Raw genomic sequence first — 18,744 nt, 5'->3', positions numbered from 1 at the left:
AATTTAATTTATTTTTAATATATATTTTATATACTAATATATATTTTATTTTGATGGTGAATTTTAATATACACCTAATAGATGATTTTATTATTTATAGTGACTAAGTTTCTTTTTCAAGTCATAAACATCGCACTATATCAGTGGCCACGTGTAAAATTTATTTAGCTATGACTTTAAAATGTGATTCGAACATGAATAATGAATATATATCAAGGATGTGGAATGATGGTTCATCATATAATATTTTAATCAAAAGATTAAGAACATAATTTAAATTTTATGGTATTACAGAAAGTATATTATATTAAACCATTGTCTTTAAAATTTTGTTTTGTTAGAGGGAAGTAAATTCTTCTCTCGCCTCTATTTTCTTTTCATCGCTTCTCTCGAACCAGATAAATTAAGGCTCAAGTGAAAACAAAATATAATGAAAATAAACAAGATCAAGTTTGATGAGATATATAAAAATTATTATGAATTGAATAATTTTATCTTCCGAAGTAATGAAAACAAGATCAAGTTTGCTTCACATGTTAATGTACATTATCAACCGACCAATTCTATCTTTCTACGTAGCTTACATAAAGCGTGCTCTATCTAAACTTCCTCATGGAAATTACAAAAAACATTGTCTTCCATGTAATTGCTACTTTATTTATATTATTTTAGGCCACATTTGTAAAGATACAATACAAGATAACAATTTATAAATATCATTAATTAGTATTTAAAATCAATAAACCCATGTTTCTTAAAAAACTTCCAAATAAGACAAACAATACAAATTACAAAGTCTATAAACTATTGTTTGCATAGATATAAGAACAGGATAATTTAATTACTTCATCCGTTTTATTTTGTATTATATTATAAAAAAAATTTTAAGTGTACTGAGAATACCAGTATTCTAATTATTTTAACTGTTAATTTTAATTAATATATATTATATAATTTTTTATAATTTAGATCAACGATTAAAACAACTGAAATATCGATATTCCGATACATTTGAAATTCTTCCTGTATTATATGTCACTTCTGTTCAAAATAGGCACACGTTATGAAATCTAACAACCGGAATTGGGTGGCCCTCGAGTTTCTCGTTGTTAAAAAGTATGCTTAAAAGAAAATGATTATAAAAACGGTGTTCTTGTGTGTTTTTCTTTTGGATAAAAAATCAAGTGAGTTATAAAACGTGCGTGGACGGTGCAATATAGTGCTATTTATTGAGTTAGTGATGTGGTCCCTTGACGTGAGTTTCCATATATAGAATAGATTTTGACCATTTGAATGAGCCAAATCAGTTCAGTGATCCTTAACATTTCACTCTCATTTCTTTGTGATCCATAATTTTCCAGTTAAAGTCACTGATTAGCCTTTCGTTTGTCTCACCAAAAAGCTTTTTGTCTGGACATGAAAAGTATCCAGCTACGTGTTGATCCCTAATGCTTTGTTTTAACATTGACTCGGGACCATTGGTGTCTCACTGACTTCATATATATTTAATTAGTGTATATTCAACTTAACTTTTATACGAGACATTTTAATTAAAAAGAATAAAGTTGAGACTTCAGAGAATCCAGCATGCGTGGGTTGAACACTGGTGGGGCACAAAATGGAAGTTGGATATATATTAATGAGATGTTCATTTGATATTAAAAGAGAATGAATCACGCGGAAATGTCTTCATATAAAAATGATAATTAAAAATTATTAAATATTTTTATATATCTAATTAAACTATTTAATTATTATCTTTATGTAAAAACATCTTTATATAAGTGAAAGGACATGCGAAAACATAGGTATCTGTTGCTTCATTAATCAATCTACAAAGAGAACTCGGCTCAACTTGGGGCATATTTGGTATTTCATTTGGCAAACAATGCCTGAAAGGGCTCATGAATCATATACTGAAAAATGACAAATCTAATCATTCATAAAAAAAGCTTCAATTACATAAAAAGAATGTGAAGTGGATGGTGACAAAAAATTATGTGTTACTGAGAATATTTAGTCTACAAGGTCGCATCTGTTGGATTGTGTGCCTCAATATCAACATGCCGAATACCGGGGACAAGATTTTGGATCTCCTTCTCCAACCTATCCACTTCACTTCCTAATGCTGTAACTACTTCCTCACCTGCCACAACTCTCACTTATAAGTATATAAGATAATTATTATTTCTCAATCAGCATTTATATATCTGTAATGATCAAGTTAACTACTGCATACCATAATTTGACATAATCTTCATTAGGGCGGCATCATCAGCCTTTTTTGCAGCTTCGCGAAACTGTAAATATAGTATAGTTGTTGATAACTTGAAACCAGCAAGCAGTATTAAATAAATTTGGTCATTATGAAAGTTAGCTAAGGTTCTGAGCTGTCATAGAAACAGAGTAAGGTAACTTTTTTTTTTCTTTATGGGTCCCTGCCATACCACATGATTTCTTGTAGATGATGATAATAATAATATGAAGTACAATACAAAATACAGCATATTATCAGATTTGTATGAGCATTTTATGTAGATGAGAATCAACCTGTTTAGCCCACTCTTCACGTCCTGTCCTTGTCAGATAATTTTGCACCACCATAACTCCATTAAAATCTGTTTCAAAACCATCATCAGGATTAATTGTTCCAACAGCACTCATAAACTGAATGGAAACCAAGAACAACAATGATATGATGGGCAACCTATTTCTGCCTTAAATCTGAAGAATCCTGGCCCAATAACTTCGCTTTTGCAATCATAGAGAGCATCTACAACCTAATGCACAAAAGCCACCTAAGTCAAATGATTTGTACAAAGGCTTTTATTATGCAATTTGAGTAGAATCTAGAATGCTTGTACCGGATCATTTTTCAAAAATCGAAGCACTTTCTCCATATCATGGTCATCCATAGCTCTGCCAATTAAAGCATGTCGATTTCTCTGGATAAGAAATATGGCTACCTGCATGGTCAATTCAGCATAAAATCATGTGAAAATAGATTTCAGATCTGTGTCTCTTACATCAGATGGCAGAGAAATTACTGCCTACTGAGCCTCTTTACCATGCCAAGTAAGTTGCCAACTACGATTGAGCCTATGGGATCATAAATAGCATTTCCAGTGACATTCACTGCAATCAATGATGCCCCAGCAATAAGAAGGCCTGTCACAGCAGCACCATCCTGCATATTTTGCTACCGTTTATAAATTCACTACTAAAGGAGTTTTAGGAACTAAGGAATATATTCAAGTTGCATAGCCTACCGGAGGGAAGAATAGCTAAAACAATCTTAACAAAAGTTTTCTTTTCATCTTTCTACATTCTTGTTGTAATGCTTAAAAACGACTACAACACATCTTTTTTACCAACAGTAGCATACATGTTGAAGTTCCATTCAACTGAATAATGTGCATAGCTTTAAATAGCAAAAGAATGTGGAAAGCTTTGAAAAACTGTTGCTGAAGAAAAACATAGCCAAAATCATAATGAGTGATAAGTAGTACATGTTATTCAAAGCCCTTATTTGTAAATTTTTTAGATTCACTCACTTATGTATAAGCAATTCTTGTTTAAACCCAGTAAAAAACATGCTTCAGGAATAAATAAGTTAGTGCAATAAGCTACCTCGGTCATTACTGCAACAGATGTAGGATCATGGCCACGCCACACATAATCTCTTAGTCTCATTCCCTCGGCGGCTGCACCTTTCTTTACAGCTTGTATGGCAACAATAAGTGAGGCACCTAACATAAAAAGCCCATCAAAAGAAGGGAAGCGATGAATATATGACGGATAACAGACAGCACCAGATTAAAATGAGGTAGCAATACCTTCAATGATAAATGAACCACATATGACCAAAACTGCATATTGCATATTCTCAGGGGGCTGAAAAGGAAACTCTCGATAGTCAATAAATTAAATACAACAAAAAAGCCTTATTCCACTAAGTGGGGCCAGCTAAATTAATAAAGCAAATGAAGAGAAAAATTCACATAGGAAAAAAAAATTAACAATTTGTGATCGTCAGATGTAAAAAATTGTCACTTCAAAAGTCTTTTTTGGTTAAATACCTGTGAAGTCCACAAGTTCTGAACACCATGAACAACTGTGGCACCAGAACCAAGACAAAAGATACCAACAGCAGATATCAAAGACCAAACAAATCTTTCCTTGGAATAGCCATAACTGCAGAATTGAACAGCATTATCACATTCACACGATAAAATTCCAAACTCAAGCAATCACAAGAGCCATGCCACAATTCATCCCAAAAATCGAAATTGATAGGATAATTAATTTTGATATACTGAGTCGTTTTAAATTTTGCAGTTAGTAATAGAGCACAGTTCATTGATGTCCAATTCAATAGCTATCCATGCTTTCATCCATTACATGTATAATAGTCATTAAATCATAAATCACATGGATTCATTTCTTATAGTGTAGACAAGAAAAAGGTAAGAGGATGGTTGATAAATGCAATCAATAGTATTCAACTCACGGATGGATAGCATCTGGCGCTCGCCTTGAGCTAGATAGACCATAAGCAAGCAGCGCCTACAAAATAATTCTATTAGTTCTCTGCAGTCAAGAGTTTCTCTATCAATGACAAACATAAACATGTATATACCTGGTTTGCAAAATCGGCGACTGAATGCACAACTTCAGCCAACATAACATGGCTAGAGGTAGCAAAATACACTCCAAACTTGAGAGAGAAAACAAGAAAGTTACACCACAGTGCAGTTGTCACAGCTCGTACACTAGAATAATAAAGAGGAAAAAAAAAAAGGAATCAGGTGAAGGTAAATGGGACAAGTCATGGCAGCACTATCTTGAGATATCAAATTAAGTAGCAACAGAGAGAAATGATATCCATGATAACACACACAACACTCCACCATGCTAAGTCAGTTTCCAAATTGGTCTGATATATATATACTTAGGAAAAAACAATATTAATAACAATAATGACAATGCTAAGTTGCTAACTAAAGCAAAAGCAAAAATACCAAAATTTCCGATTAAAGAGGAAAAAAAAAAAAACCTGTGTCGATCGTTGATTTCAATATTCTTAGCTTGCTTTGCCCTTGTGAAGACACCTTCAAAAAAAAAAGAAGCAATATTTACGAAATAATAGTAAAGAGTGAGAATTGAAGGGGGGAGAAAAAGGAACGTACTGCAGTGTGAGGTATAGTTATAATTGGAGTGGCGGTTGTGGCGTTGAGGATCGAAGAGGAGCAAGAAGAAGCGGCGGGAGGTGAGAGGTGGTGCGGGAGAGAAGCCTTCTAGAAGGTTCTTAGAAGAATAGGATTTGGTGTTTGGAGGGTGCGAAGAAGGAAGTGAAGGAGGTTGTTGGTTGAGAATGGAAGAGTGGCGAAGAAGAAGACGAGAGCGAGCAAGGTAGTAATATGATATTCGCATTAATACAATACAATTGATGAATATTAGGGATTTGATTTCTGGTGAACAAGTTTGAAGACTGAAAGTGAAGAGTGAAGAAGAAGATTACGAAGAATGGTGCGAAATGAATGAATATTCCTCCATTATTCGGAGAAAAATGTTACTGTTGCAACTTGCACCAATCCCACTTTTCAGTTTTCTCAGCTCACACTCTCAAGCTTATAGATTTATTGAATTAAGAGAATATACTCTCCACTATTATCATACACTCAACATGATTTTCTTTTATCTAAATTATTTTTTTATTTTTCGGTCAAGCTAAACTAAATTTATATAATGTTCAGTAAAAGTCAACTAAGACAATTCGAGCCCATTATTAAGGACTCGTTTGGATGAGTTTTTTTAAAAAAAAAAAATTTTTAGTTATATTTTTTTAAAAAATCTTATGAAAAAATAAAAGTAATTTTATATTTAGATATCTCATACGAAAAGATTTTTTTATTTATTAATTATATTTGGGTATAATAATATAAAAATATTTTTTTATTTATTTATTACATGAAAAACATTTTTTTTAAGAAAAATAGATATTTTAAAAAAAGATGTAAATTACAACTTCTCAAAAAAAAAAATTTTTGATTTTTCTAGTAATTTTACTTTTATTACTAGAAATTTGCCAAACACGCTAAAAAATAAAAAAAGATCTTTTTTCATTGAAAAAAGATCTTTTTTTATCAAAATAATAACGTCCAAACAAGCACTAAGGCAGCTTTCAATTTTTCAATTCAAGAAAATTTAAATATATATTTTTTTTTGTTTGAAACTCTGAACCTCAAGTTAATTTGATCATGCTATTGTTACCGTAACTCTGAGCCTCCATTGACTGTATAATTATTTCACTTAATTATCTGATTTGAAAGTAAAATGTTAAAAATATTTCATTGTCTTAACACTGTCCAACCAAAGAAGAAGACATTGGCATTTGGCAAAACTGCGAAAGGAACTGTCTAACACTAGCAAATGTGAGTATAAAAGTTATGCCTCAAATACATAAAACTCAGCAATTTATGCTTGTGAATATTTTTGGCTCCACACAAATGAAGGTACAACCTATTCCTTCATAAATTTTCAAGAATAAAACGTTTTGATTTCCTATATATAATATAACATCCCACCTGCTAAGCAGAATGAACCCCTTCCGACTCAATTGAGGAAATGCCAGCAGCATCTTCTAAGCTCTCTCTATAAAGGGATCAAACTGCGTTTCTCGAATCCCGGCAAAATGGGGTCTCCGGCAATGGTAGAGACAAATATGGAGAGATCTAATCTGACCTTCCTTCTTTCCTGCCACCTATTCTAAAAGAAGACTTTTGCTTCTCATTTGAGTTCCCAACAGACCCCCCTTCGTTCCTTTGCACAATCCGCAGAGGGTGCGCCTCCGTATTGAACACCCATTGATCTAATGGGATCACTGTCGGAGGCGAAAACAGAAGATAAAGATACTTCAGTGTCTCCGCAAGGAAGAAGCTTTGCATCATGTTGTCTTTCACGCCGCTATTCACCTGAGAAGTGACAACTGTAGAATATGAGTAGCTGCCATGGATATATGCATTACCAAACACTAAAATGCGAATGCAAAACACTTGATCAAACATGAACTTGAGGTGTGCTTACATCCTTCAGTCCAACGTAGCCCGACTCTATGCGCGAGTTCTTCTCAAAAGCTTGAAATATATTCCAACCCCATTCCTGGTATGTCTTATTGCCAGTTAGACGCCAGAGGTAAAACAGTGACTCGACTGTCTCCGGCCTCAGTATATTCCATGACGTACCCACATTCATGTCCTTAAATTCAAACATAAATTTCAGATCACTCCGAATTTTCAAATCGCACGTCATAAGTGCACGAATAATTAACAACTAACCTGGCCATCATGAAAGAAATAGTTCTCTCCAGCCAATTTTGTTGGGGTCGATTGATAGAAGTTATAGCATGTCCAAGCAAGCTGCAAAGAAAATAAGATGTAATCAGACCCCACTGGAAATCACAAATCCATTTGCAAAGAACCAAAAACTAAAAAGTTGCAAATAAAATATACCTCTTCTGCTAGGGACAGGAACTTCTGAGAGTCTTCAGCGCCATAACCAAATGATCCCAAAGCAACCATCCCTGGAGCAAAGCATGCTAGTTCATCCATCTGCAGATATACTCGGGCGAATGAAATCATGTTATAAAAAATACTAAGTGCGACAATCCCAGTATTTTGATTCAATATCATACTTTGTCTGAGAGATATCCTCCATTCTTCTCACATAGATAAGTAAAAGAAGACGGTGTTGATCTCCTAACCAAACTTAACAGACCTTTCATTGATTTCTCCCACATTTCTCTGTTTTACCAATTCGAGAGGAAAAATAATCAGTTACGAAACATTTAAACTTCTAAATCATTAAACCCTAAAAAATCCAACTTAATATAAACATGAAATCTGAAATGTCTTCAACTATATAACTTTAAAGATTGGCATCTGAAAGATTCTTTCATAAATCAAGGAATTAAAAATCCAAACAAAATTCCATCTCAACAACCATTGCAATAACAAATGGATTTCAGCCTGAACCCATATCAATTAACAGTTCAGCCCAAACATGAAAATATGTAATAAAGTAGGGGCATTATTCTCACCTATAAAGTTTTACAGCTGAAGTTTTATTCCCCTGTATCCAAACTTTGAGGAGGTATTCATAAAAACTGCAATGAGATATGATGCACACCAAATAAATAAATATACAGCAAGACGAGTCAAAAAAGTTAACTATACACAGAATTTTTCTGTGCTCATCTCATGCAAAAGAGTGTTAATACCTATCACCCATGGCACCAAACGTGACGGGAGAGTATCCAGCCCTTCCACTGTGAGGATTGATGTAGATAGGAAGTAACCCATCATCAGGAAAAGTTTTATTAAGTAGTGTTATTACGTTCTCAACCTGAAAAAGTAGGGTGCCGACCAATCAGTGCATTGCCAGAAGAATAGGTAACATACAAATCACAGCCTTAAGTATATTACTGAGGCCTTTATCCATGCTCAAATATCACGTAGGTGAATATATCTGATTTTTACCAACAAAAATGTTGATACACCCACCCTTTTGTTTCACATTAAGGAAATGAAGAAACATAGAATCAGTTAAAAACCTTCTGCTGATACTTTGAGTCCCCAGTCCTTTGAGATAGAGCAATGAATTCTAGTTGTTCGGTGCCAGAATCTGCCAAAATACTGTCACCCTGCGAAAAATGAAGACAAAAGGCAATTGGAGACACTAATAATATTGACTTGTAAAAAAACAGCTAGGAATTAAAAACTAACACAGGCCCGAAAGTCAAATAGTGCACTAGAGCACTTGTTTACAAATCCTTATTGCGTCTAAAACATTTTACTTGTCTTTTTCTTTTCTTTTTTTTTTATGAAGAATTACATAAGGATATCAAAATAAATAAATAAATAAATAAATAAGCCTTCGCTTAAGTTGAAACCTAATCTAACACGATCCTAATCCTAAATAGCATATCCAATTTCATCAGGCTAGCAGTCAATTTAACACCAAAAATGACTATGAAACTTCGAAAATGGCTTTTAACCTCAGTACCCAACCTTAGAAGTTAAGATCAAGGACTATAGACCCATGAAGCCATCTAGTAATAAAATTTAAAACAATGGAAGGTAGTTATAATGAAGGAATACAATCCACAAATGTAATACCCCAATTGTATATCGTTAAGAATGACATACGTAGAATTGTGGTACTTACGCCGGTCCAACTAGGATTGTGTGCACGTCCGTGTGATAAGTTGATGATGTTATAAGGAATTCCGGTAGCTGTATCCCAAGCAGGAAGCAATCTGTCAGCTATATCTTTAGCCTTGTCGAGGAAAACTTTGTCCCCCGAAAGATCATATGCACTAAGAAGGCCTCCTACTACTCTGGATTTTAGTGGAAATAGTCCCCCCGGAAAAAATGAACACAATTTTTAGTTACAGAAACTGAGTTTTTTGAAATGGGGAATGAACTTTTAATTGCAAAGTAAACCAAACATATGAAACTACCTTATGGTTGTCTCAAAAACGCTTGCTTCATAGTCCTTGTTGAAGTCCAAAGTGTTTGCAACCCAACTATCGGAATAATGTCTGAATAAGTTAATATGACAACGAATACAATAAAGCATAACCAAAACCATAAAAATAAAAAATAAAACAGAGTAGCATAGCAAACAATTGAAACAAATCTAAGAAATTCCACATATAAATTCAGGAAGATTTCAGGAATATAGTTAAAAAGAACAATTTTTTATTTTGACGGGGACTACGGCGCAAAGTTAAAAAGAACTATATGTATATATATATATATATATATATATATATATATACCGACATAAAAAACTACTAGTTAAGACACCATCACCATGGAATGTGCCTCTAGGAGAGCAACAAATTGAAGAGAGGAAAACAGAAAATAAAATAAAAGAAATTTCTACCCTAGATGCAGATTATTTTTTTTCCCCCATATATAACTTGTTATACAAGTTAGCCCCTATTAATTCCAAACAAATATAGAGATGTGATTAAAGCAAGGGAAAAAAGAATTGCTATGGTAACTATAACATGCTCATGTACAGAGTAAAGCTACACTCACTCTCGGGCTTTTTGAAACTGTTGATCAAGACCCATGATGTATAGTGTATCAAGTGAATCTATTAAAGTTGCCCCAAGACCTCCAAAACTGTTGATACCACTCTTTGACTGAGGCTGGCATCACCAAGGGGGGAAATAGTTATAAAATATTCAAATTTAAAGAAAAAATAACTTTTTTGCATTGCAGTAAAACATAGTAAACAAAATCAGGCACTGCAAAAAACACCAAAATAGTGTCATATTCAAAAGAAAGAAGCTGAACTACTAACTTTAGACCAAAAGCTTTAAAGTTGATTGTTCATACATAATTAACATACTTCTAATCTGGGAAAAAAAATACCTGAAGTTCATCTTGGCCCCATGCATACTTCTCATAAGATCCCCAAGCATGAAGCATAGCTTCTTTTACTTTTTCTCTTCTCTCCATGTCAACTGGATCATCTACGACCTCTTTACTAGACTTGGTAGTTTTCCTCCTTAAGGCAACTTCCCCAACTTTACCACCATGGGCATTACTTAGCACTTCCAACTGAAACAAGACCAATTGCTTACTCCTCGAAATAGCATATTATTAGAATTGAAAAATATTTCTCATGACAAAATAATATATTAACCGAATAAGAAACCTGTGCTGTATACAAACAGACCCAAAAAAAGTGTAATTAATATCAAAAGATGAAGATTTAGCTTTATATGAGATTGAATGTAGAATGAGAATTTAAACTATGGATTCAATCAGTTTGATGCAGGATTGATGCGGACAACACGAAACATATCTGGTCATTTTGTTATTTGTGTTTGTTTCTTGTGAATTGCAACATACAATGAGTCTTTTTAGTGAACTAAAGACTAAAACAAATGTACAAAAAGTTAGGCACTTTACATCTTCTTACCCGATTTTGCATATCAGTAATTTCTTTCCGTAACTCCTCAACTTCTACCTGCATTTCACAGAACAATTAATAATGGCTGCAAAATGAACTTATGCAAAAACCAAAAGGATTTCAGCTTCCCTTAAAAAGAAATTTGAATAGGAAATGAAAACAAAGTTCCACTTCAAAATCATCTACATGAATGAACCATCCTAGTTGTGCCCACCTCTAATTACAGCATTCTCGAGTCTCAACCTAGTAGCAAACTTGGTTGTTTAGCGGGAATGAAAAACAGTAGTTCCACATAAATGAAAGAGAATATATAACCTAATAAAAGCCTTATTCTCTCACCCATGTCTGAACTTTGCCATAACAGACCTACCCTTCCACTTTTCCAAATATGAAATGCCCCAACTATACTGCCTATCTTCATAAATCAATCAACATTCACACTAGTCAACTTCCACAGAATTCCAACACACCAAACAATAACAAGTCAACTTCCACAAAGTGGGTCTGAGATAGGATACATGAATCAAACAATCCCATAGCATCAGATCCTAAATCATGTCTACTGAATCCCACACCACCATTATTAACAAACAAACAAGCCTTTATGGCACCAACCTTTCAGCCAACATGGATTATAGCATAAAGTCATAAATGAAGTCTACTGAATTTCCACAACTAACTGCTACCAAAAATAATCCATATCAGATCCATTCATCCGAAAACAAGTTAGTTGCCAAAATTAAGGAAATAAGGGATGTTTCTAATCCAAAAAAGTAGAGTACCTCGTGCTCTCTGACTAGAGTTTGACGATCCCAAACAATCAAAGAGGCACAAACAAAAACGATGAAGAGCACAGCCAAACGCTTTGGTCGCTTCAGGTAATAGGCAGGGTTGCAATACTTCCACTTTCCGCTACTCGTAACTGATCTGCTAGCTCTCGCCATTCCCAACCACCCCGAACAACCAAAGATCTAAACAAAGTTTTGGTCTTTAACTCCAAAAGCTTTTCTTCCTTGAAATTCACGCTTTTGTTGTTGTCCTTTGCGGTTGTGAAGTGCGAATCGCAGAGAAAAAAGAAAGGAGCTTTAAGGGTTTATCTATTCTTCTTCTTCTTCTTTGTAATAATATATTAATTAATAATAAAATACAGTAACTGAAAATGTAATTGGTGAAGCTAAGAATAAGAACAAAGATGATGATGACGCTGCCTGCTACCCAAATTTATTTAATTAATAAAAAACGAAAATTGAGCTAAAAAATGGAATTGCAAAGTGAAGTGTGAAGAATCTGATGAGAAGAGGTCAAGAGGGGAAAGGGGAAGACTCGAATTGAATGGGGGCATTGGTCAAGCTGATCAACCATATGGATATGGGTCCCATCAAACTCTCTTCCAACTTCCAAGTCAATTTTTCTTCCCACAAAAACCCTATTCTACTTTCACCATTCACAACTGTTTTTTCTTTAAATTTAAATTTTGAGTTTTTATTTTTTGGAGAATAAAATGTATTCTCTCATTATAAAATATTTTTTTTATATTTTTTTATCTTATTTATAAAATAAATGATAAAAAATTATATTTTATTTTTTAAAATAAAATTTAAAATTTAAAAAATCTAAATTCGTTTTTAAGGACCAAACATTTGGTTGTCCTTTAAACTATTCATAAAATTTATTCTTATTTTAATAAAGAAAAATTTTTAAATGCCAACAATTTTGGTCATTATTTTACTAATAGTACATTATAAATATTAAATTATTTTTATCAAATATATTTTATTAATTTATGTATACAAATTCTAAAAATTATAAATGTAAATTATATTAATTCGTGTAAGCTATGATAAATATAAATACAAATTTTATACATTTTATATATAAATTTCTGTAAATATAAGTGTAGATTATTATTCTAAAACAAAAATAACCAAAACACTTCTTGCTCATCAGGAATAGTATCCAAAGAGTAATTTACTAATATTTAGTAAAAAAACATTGAATCATAAAAGATCTTTTTAATGCTTTCATTTTTTTAAAGCATTTTTTAACTTGACAAATTAAAAATTAATTTATTTAAAGCAGGTTTATTATTGATCAAGTGAATTAATCATTCGACTAACTTAAATCAATCTTATAATGTTCATATTTAATATGAATTATGTAAATATAGCTAATCATCTTAATTTTCATATAACATTAAAACATAAAATGAAAATAAATAATTATGTACATAAGGAATGAATTAATTAAATTTACTTCTACACCATACAATGAATAATTTTGTTGGGTTGCCATACATTTGTTAGAAATAACAAGTAAAAAAGATCCAACTTAAAGCTCCTAGAGGATTTCTAATTTCTAAATAAAGAAATTTCGTTAAGTTAGTTGGCAGTTTTGGAGTTAACTTAGAAAGAGTGGGTCTCTGCTACATAGGAGGAAATTGAAGATGTAAGATATCCAAAGTTTTTGTTAAGAAAACAATTTTTTTGGTCTTCACAAAACCTTGACAGATGAATGAAACTCAGAGAGAGAAAGCAAAATTGAAGTTTTTGACATAAGCAATCCCTCAACATATGTAAGCAATTTTTTTCACTCTAAACAAGTTCATATACCATTTTTATCTGTTAAAATGATTACATTTACATTCTACAAAGTGTATAAATTCTAATTTTATTCAAATTCAAATATCTCTCTAAATTCTACTTATAATACATACATATATGTAAGTTATTTATTTTTTAAATTTAATTTTTATACATTATTAATATAAAATAATAGTAGTGTTAAAAAGTCAATATATTTTATGATTTATAGTTATTAATTATATTAATAATAATTTTAATTATATAAGATTATATTTAATAGTGTAAAATTACACGTTCTTTTTCTAATAATTAAATACTGATTAAATTTTAATAAAAATACTGATCCTTGATTTTTTTATAAAATAATTTTATATAAATAATTAGTCACACTAAAAATAACTAATTTTTAAACACAGTATAAGATAATATAATTAGATAATCGTATAAAACTTTTTTAAACTCCTTCCTTAGATCCAAAATTAATTAAGCATGGAATTCATGTAATTACACTTTCACCAACAAAAATAATTACTCTAAAATACGAGGATGAACAGCTTCATATTTCTTGCTCTATATTCCTAAACTCAGGTTCAAATATACTCTTAATTCAAAATTATAGTTTGCAAGAATCCTTAACCTAACAAATGTAATTATTTTTAGTGAATGGAATTCTTAATTTCTTAATTCAAATTAATTATAAAAAATAATTTAAAATTTTAATTTTAATTTTACCACGTACATGGTACCATACATGAAAATAAGTGCCTGATCCACGTGAGAACAAGGAAAAAAAGGTACCAAGGATAAATACATAGCATACGTTAAGATTAAATTGAAAAATACACAAAGAAAAGGTGAATTAAATTAAAAATAAAAAATGAGCATTATTAGCAGGGTGGTGTGGGGACATGAAGTTACAGATTCACTCATTCACATAACATTAATGATGAAATTTTTTTTGGGTTTGTGAAATTTTTTTGACTTGCAACAAGGCACTGTCTCCTTGTCCCTCTCCTGATCTCATCATCTCTTCCAAACCCACACAAACCAAAGCATCAAAACATAACCTTTCCAATTCATAATACAAGAGTTGCTCTCTCTTCATCATCATCATCTTCTTTCTTCACTTCCTTCCTTGTCCCGAACCTCAAATCCGACCCCTTTTTTTCCATTACTTCAAATTTCGAAGCTTGAAGAAGGTTTCTGTTTTGATTCTGGGCTCTTGTGCGGATCAACTCACTCTCTACCAACTGCCTCAACTGTTGGTCCCTTCCCCTAATACCGAAAAAGTTTTGTTTTTTATAATACCCTTTTGTTCAATTCAAGGAAATCTCTTATGGATTGTTTGATTGAATTTGTGAGGTGGTCAAATAGTGTTTGGTGTTTATCTGATTATTGTTTGGTGTTAAAAGATTGTACTTTTAGCTAAAAACTCAGCTGAAGTTACAACAGTTTAATTGACTTTAACTGGGTAGAAATATTATGATTTACACAATTTCCTTCACTATGATGATGATGCTTTTGTAGTTATGTCAATACAATTTCCTGATTGTATGTATGAGTAGCTTGGTTTGCAGGACTAATTTCAAGCTCTCCATGGTCCATACTTTGGTTCCCTTTTTTGTTACCATTGGTTTTGTTTTCTTTGCCTGCCTTTATGCCTAAGTAATCCTTTTGCAATTTTTGAAGGTGGTTTTAGCTTTTTGTGCCATGGATGGTATTCATGGGGGTGATTCTCGGATACACATGAGTGAGGGACAGCATCCTATGCATGTGCCATACGTGCAAGAACACGAGCATCATGGATTGCATCATATGAGTAACGGGAATGGGATGGAAGATGATCAGAATAATGGTGATGATACTAACTGCGGTGGAAGTGAGAGTGTTGAAGGTGAAATCCCTTCTAATCATGGAAACCTGCCTGAGAATCACACGGCGATGATCGATCAAGGGGGTGATGTTGGGGATCAACTTACATTGTCTTTTCAGGGCCAAGTTTATGTATTTGACTCTGTGTCGCCGGAAAAGGTGCATGAACTTATCCGAGTTGCTTTTTACATTCTGCATTGACATGGCACTACTCCTAATGTTTAGTCTAGGATGCATGATTTGAGCTTTGTTTGACATGCTTTCTTTGTTAGTAAATACCAAATACTAGTTCCTAAGATACATGGTGTATAATTCTTGTCATGATCAAGTAGAAAAATTTGTGCCTACTTTGTGGATCCTGAGCTGTTTATTTGGCTAATATTGCTCTAAGGAAGTTCAGTAGGGGCAGCACAGTGTACAGAATTTTTAGTTTTTTGGGTCACTATATGTACAAATTTATTATATTTGCCTAGGTTTTTGTACTTTGGTTTTTCCTTTCTTTTCTGTCCATGGCAAATAGTGATCTATTTTCGGTAAAATTGTGGACTACTGCCTGTATGTAGTTTGATCCATAGAAGAAAACAATTCTGATAATCTTAGGATGCATTCTTAGGTTCAAGCTGTACTACTACTATTGGGAGGCCGTGAAGTACCTCCAACTATGCCTGCCATGCCAATATTGCCCCACCAAAGTAATCAGGTACTACCTTTATGTCGTTAATTTTGATCGATAGTCTTTTGGTTGTCAAATATATGGCTTATGAAGTATTTCAGCAGGGATTTACTGGTACTCCACAAAAGTTCAACGTCCCTCAAAGATTAGCCTCATTGCTAAGATTTCGTGAAAAAAGGAAAGAGAGAAATTTTGACAAAAAAATTCGCTATACTGTTCGTAAAGAAGTAGCATTAAGGTATGATGCTTACTATCATAAACCTTGCTTGGAATATTTGTACCAAGATGTAGCTTGATAATTATTATACTCAATTTATGTTTCTACATGCTTTATGTTGTTAATAACATTAAACTGTGGAAACAGAACACATTGGTAAGTTCCTTCAAGAGCCTGCATTCATCTCAAATTTCATGTAATAACTTTGTCATCATTATCATACATTTGCAGGATCTCTTATATTTTTATTTTCCGAGTGAGTTTCTAAATTGTCCCAAATCGACATTCCATTCTGCTTGCTTTATTTTGTTGTTTTCAGTATTTTCTCATTTATGGGAGCTTGATAGATATGTACACTCACCCAAAACTCTAGCTTTCTTAGTGAAATGTAATATTATAGTAAATATAGGATATAAGATTCTGTATATCCTTCTGTCTACTTACTTGATCATATAATTAAACATATACTCGAATCCATGTCCCTACTGGCAATATTATTTTGTTATGTTTGCACCAGTGGTTAGCTTACAAGACAAGTGGCTTTTGTAGGATGCAAAGAAATAAAGGTCAGTTTACATCTTCTAAGCCCAATCATGATGAATCTGCATCAGGTGCAGCAAACTGGGGGGCAAATGAAAGCTGGTCATCAGATAACAATGGATCTCAACAAGATATCGTGTAAGTCCACCGGTATATTTGAGAACAAGAGGGTAAAAAAGAAATTGAATTTCTATTCTAGATGTTGCCAACCCCACCATGTGGAAAATGGCTTTCTTGTTGTAATGATAATGATTATATGGTGTGGATTTTATGGCTCAAAATGAAAATCATGAGTTCAGTCCATTTGAGAAGTTTTAAGTCCATCTTTCCATATTTTTCGAAAATATGTCAGTTGTCGGCACTGCGGTATTAGTGAGAAGTGCACACCGATGATGCGACGTGGACCTGAAGGGCCAAGAACACTCTGCAATGCTTGTGGACTTATGTGGGCAAATAAGGTGAATGACATTCATATTTATACCTTAAGTTTGTTTCTTTCTTTTTATTTTCTCAATTCTATTCTACAAGTGAACATTAATATCTTAAAACTAGAAAGTTAAACAACTGTGGTTGATTTCCTTCAATTATATTCTTTGCAATATACTAATTTTGATTTCATTGTTGATATGTTGATATGCATTTTCTGAACCATAGGGAACTCTTAGGGACCTATCGAGAGCCGCGTCCATGGCTGGACATAATTCTCAGTTAAACAAGAATGAGGTTGGAACGTGGAACCCATGCACTCACTATATTTACTATAATGATTCATACTCTTCTTCTTACATAAACTTAATCTTTTCCCTTTATTTAAACATTTTTTTCAGAATAAAGATTTTGAGGCCAATCAGATGGTACAAACAGTGGCAGCTGATGTTGAGGATTCTTCATGACAGGCCTTCTATATTTTGGTCCCATTTTCATGGAATAAGGGTGAGAAGAGTGTTTGCTTTAAGATGAGAAGATGAGAATTATTAGTCCTTTTTATTTTGGTTGGAAAATGCTCATAGGAGCATCATGTATTTTTTTTTTTTTGTGGTTTTTCTATCAATGTATTGCTAAATTGTCATGTATTCTTGGCCTTTTATTTTAGGATTAGGATTTTGATTTATTCCGGGGGCTGAACAATTACCAAATACCAATGCACTCCCTTTATGCTGTGTTGTACTAACGAGTAGTAATTGTGTTTTGTTAGACGTGCGTTCTGTTTTGCAATTTTTGTTTTATGTTTTTTTTTATTTAAATAAATAAAATTTTTTATTATTTCTAATATTAGGCAAAAGTGGAAATACTTGCTTGAATACGCAAGTGGTACAATTTCCTAATGTCTTAGTGCCTTGGTGATTAAATAGTATTTTGCATGAATGTGTTTGAAATGAAACATATTTTAAACGTTGTTATTGTGAAATGAGTAAAACATATTTTTGCCAAATTAAGCATATTTCGCATAAGAAAAATTATTAGGCACTTTGGATTAAATTATAACTTACATTAATATATTAATTGAATAATAAGTCCTTAATAAATTTTTATGACAATTATTTTAGCATATGTTGTATAAATTGATTGAAAAGAGTAAATCATTTTATTTTACTCTCGGACCACCTAATAGTAATTCTTCGGGTGGGCGGGGAAATATGATTCTTTCAGATTCACCTCAAAATCCAAGAATAGTGCAAATTGCAAAATGTGTGAATTTTGACATAATAACAAATCAGAGGTTGCGAGAAAGATATAAGAAGAAAATATATATAATAGAAGAGTGAAGAAAAGGGTCAAAAGATTAAAAAAAAAAACAACGAACAAATATACAGAGATAACAAAGTTAAAAAGGAATGAGAAATGTGATTGCGTTTTGTTTTAATTAGTGC

At 32.5% G+C, this 18,744-nt stretch overlaps 3 protein-coding genes across 5 annotated transcripts; 1 reads left to right on the top strand and 2 right to left on the bottom strand.

Annotated features, from left to right (window-relative positions):
• Window positions 1–1,914: 1,914 nt before the first annotated feature.
• LOC130947704 (metal tolerance protein C4) lies at window positions 1,915–5,615 on the bottom strand. Its single transcript, XM_057876405.1, has 13 exons — window positions 5,190–5,615; window positions 5,057–5,111; window positions 4,640–4,772; window positions 4,511–4,566; window positions 4,080–4,194; window positions 3,837–3,894; window positions 3,631–3,749; window positions 3,068–3,187; window positions 2,865–2,966; window positions 2,708–2,780; window positions 2,551–2,618; window positions 2,240–2,300; window positions 1,915–2,146 (listed from the first exon to the last, which is right to left on the bottom strand). The coding sequence occupies exons 1-13, from the start codon at window positions 5,431–5,433 to the stop codon at window positions 2,022–2,024; spliced, it is 1,329 nt and encodes a 442-aa protein (XP_057732388.1). The 5' UTR covers window positions 5,434–5,615; the 3' UTR covers window positions 1,915–2,021.
• An 820-nt stretch (window positions 5,616–6,435) lies between these two features.
• On the bottom strand, window positions 6,436–12,312 carry LOC130950695 (mannosyl-oligosaccharide 1,2-alpha-mannosidase MNS1-like). Its single transcript, XM_057879254.1, has 14 exons — window positions 11,772–12,312; window positions 10,999–11,046; window positions 10,446–10,634; window positions 10,107–10,219; window positions 9,521–9,586; window positions 9,226–9,397; window positions 8,612–8,701; window positions 8,279–8,403; window positions 8,099–8,164; window positions 7,694–7,802; window positions 7,512–7,610; window positions 7,338–7,418; window positions 7,087–7,257; window positions 6,436–6,974 (listed from the first exon to the last, which is right to left on the bottom strand). Exons 1-14 carry the CDS (start codon window positions 11,931–11,933, stop codon window positions 6,735–6,737), a joined length of 1,731 nt encoding a protein of 576 aa, XP_057735237.1. The 5' UTR covers window positions 11,934–12,312; the 3' UTR covers window positions 6,436–6,734.
• A 2,185-nt stretch (window positions 12,313–14,497) lies between these two features.
• LOC130947435 (GATA transcription factor 28) lies at window positions 14,498–18,075 on the top strand. 3 transcript variants are annotated; one of them, XM_057876134.1, is made up of 8 exons: window positions 14,498–14,832; window positions 15,271–15,602; window positions 16,057–16,143; window positions 16,218–16,354; window positions 16,883–17,011; window positions 17,226–17,331; window positions 17,528–17,596; window positions 17,701–18,075. In XM_057876134.1, the coding sequence occupies exons 2-8, from the start codon at window positions 15,282–15,284 to the stop codon at window positions 17,764–17,766; spliced, it is 915 nt and encodes a 304-aa protein (XP_057732117.1). In that variant the 5' UTR covers window positions 14,498–14,832; window positions 15,271–15,281; the 3' UTR covers window positions 17,767–18,075. The 3 variants fall into 3 exon arrangements, with proteins under 3 accessions (XP_057732117.1, XP_057732118.1, XP_057732116.1); XM_057876135.1 differs by having other exon boundaries at window positions 15,261–15,602; window positions 16,221–16,354; XM_057876133.1 differs by having other exon boundaries at window positions 15,261–15,602.
• Window positions 18,076–18,744: the final 669 nt, after the last annotated feature.

The sequence above is a fragment of the Arachis stenosperma genome, chromosome 9 (genome assembly GCF_014773155.1).
Source record: "Arachis stenosperma cultivar V10309 chromosome 9, arast.V10309.gnm1.PFL2, whole genome shotgun sequence".
NCBI classification, from domain to species: domain Eukaryota; kingdom Viridiplantae; phylum Streptophyta; class Magnoliopsida; order Fabales; family Fabaceae; genus Arachis; species Arachis stenosperma.
This window is presented reverse-complemented; position numbering and strand designations above follow the sequence as displayed.

Excerpts from the sequence above, each read along its gene's own strand:
- LOC130947704 (XM_057876405.1), bottom strand. The coding sequence starts at position 5,433 with ATGCGAATATCATATTACTACCTTGCTCGCTCTCGTCTTCTTCTTCGC. Across the intron at positions 4,773-5,056 it reads GAAATCAACGATCGACACAG|TGTACGAGCTGTGACAACTG; the intron begins GTTTTTTTTTTT and ends TTATTATTCTAG. Across the intron at positions 3,895-4,079 it reads AGAACTTGTGGACTTCACAG|CCCCCTGAGAATATGCAATA; the intron begins GTATTTAACCAA and ends TTTCCTTTTCAG.
- LOC130950695 (XM_057879254.1), bottom strand. The coding sequence starts at position 11,933 with ATGGCGAGAGCTAGCAGATCAGTTACGAGTAGCGGAAAGTGGAAGTAT. Across the intron at positions 8,404-8,611 it reads ACTCAAAGTATCAGCAGAAG|GTTGAGAACGTAATAACACT; the intron begins GTTTTTAACTGA and ends CTACTTTTTCAG. Across the intron at positions 6,975-7,086 it reads GCTACGTTGGACTGAAGGAT|GTGAATAGCGGCGTGAAAGA; the intron begins GTAAGCACACCT and ends GTCACTTCTCAG.
- LOC130947435 (XM_057876134.1), top strand. The coding sequence starts at position 15,282 with ATGGATGGTATTCATGGGGGTGATTCTCGGATACACATGAGTGAGGGA. Across the intron at positions 16,355-16,882 it reads CGTAAAGAAGTAGCATTAAG|GATGCAAAGAAATAAAGGTC; the intron begins GTATGATGCTTA and ends TGGCTTTTGTAG. Across the intron at positions 17,597-17,700 it reads CTCAGTTAAACAAGAATGAG|AATAAAGATTTTGAGGCCAA; the intron begins GTTGGAACGTGG and ends CATTTTTTTCAG.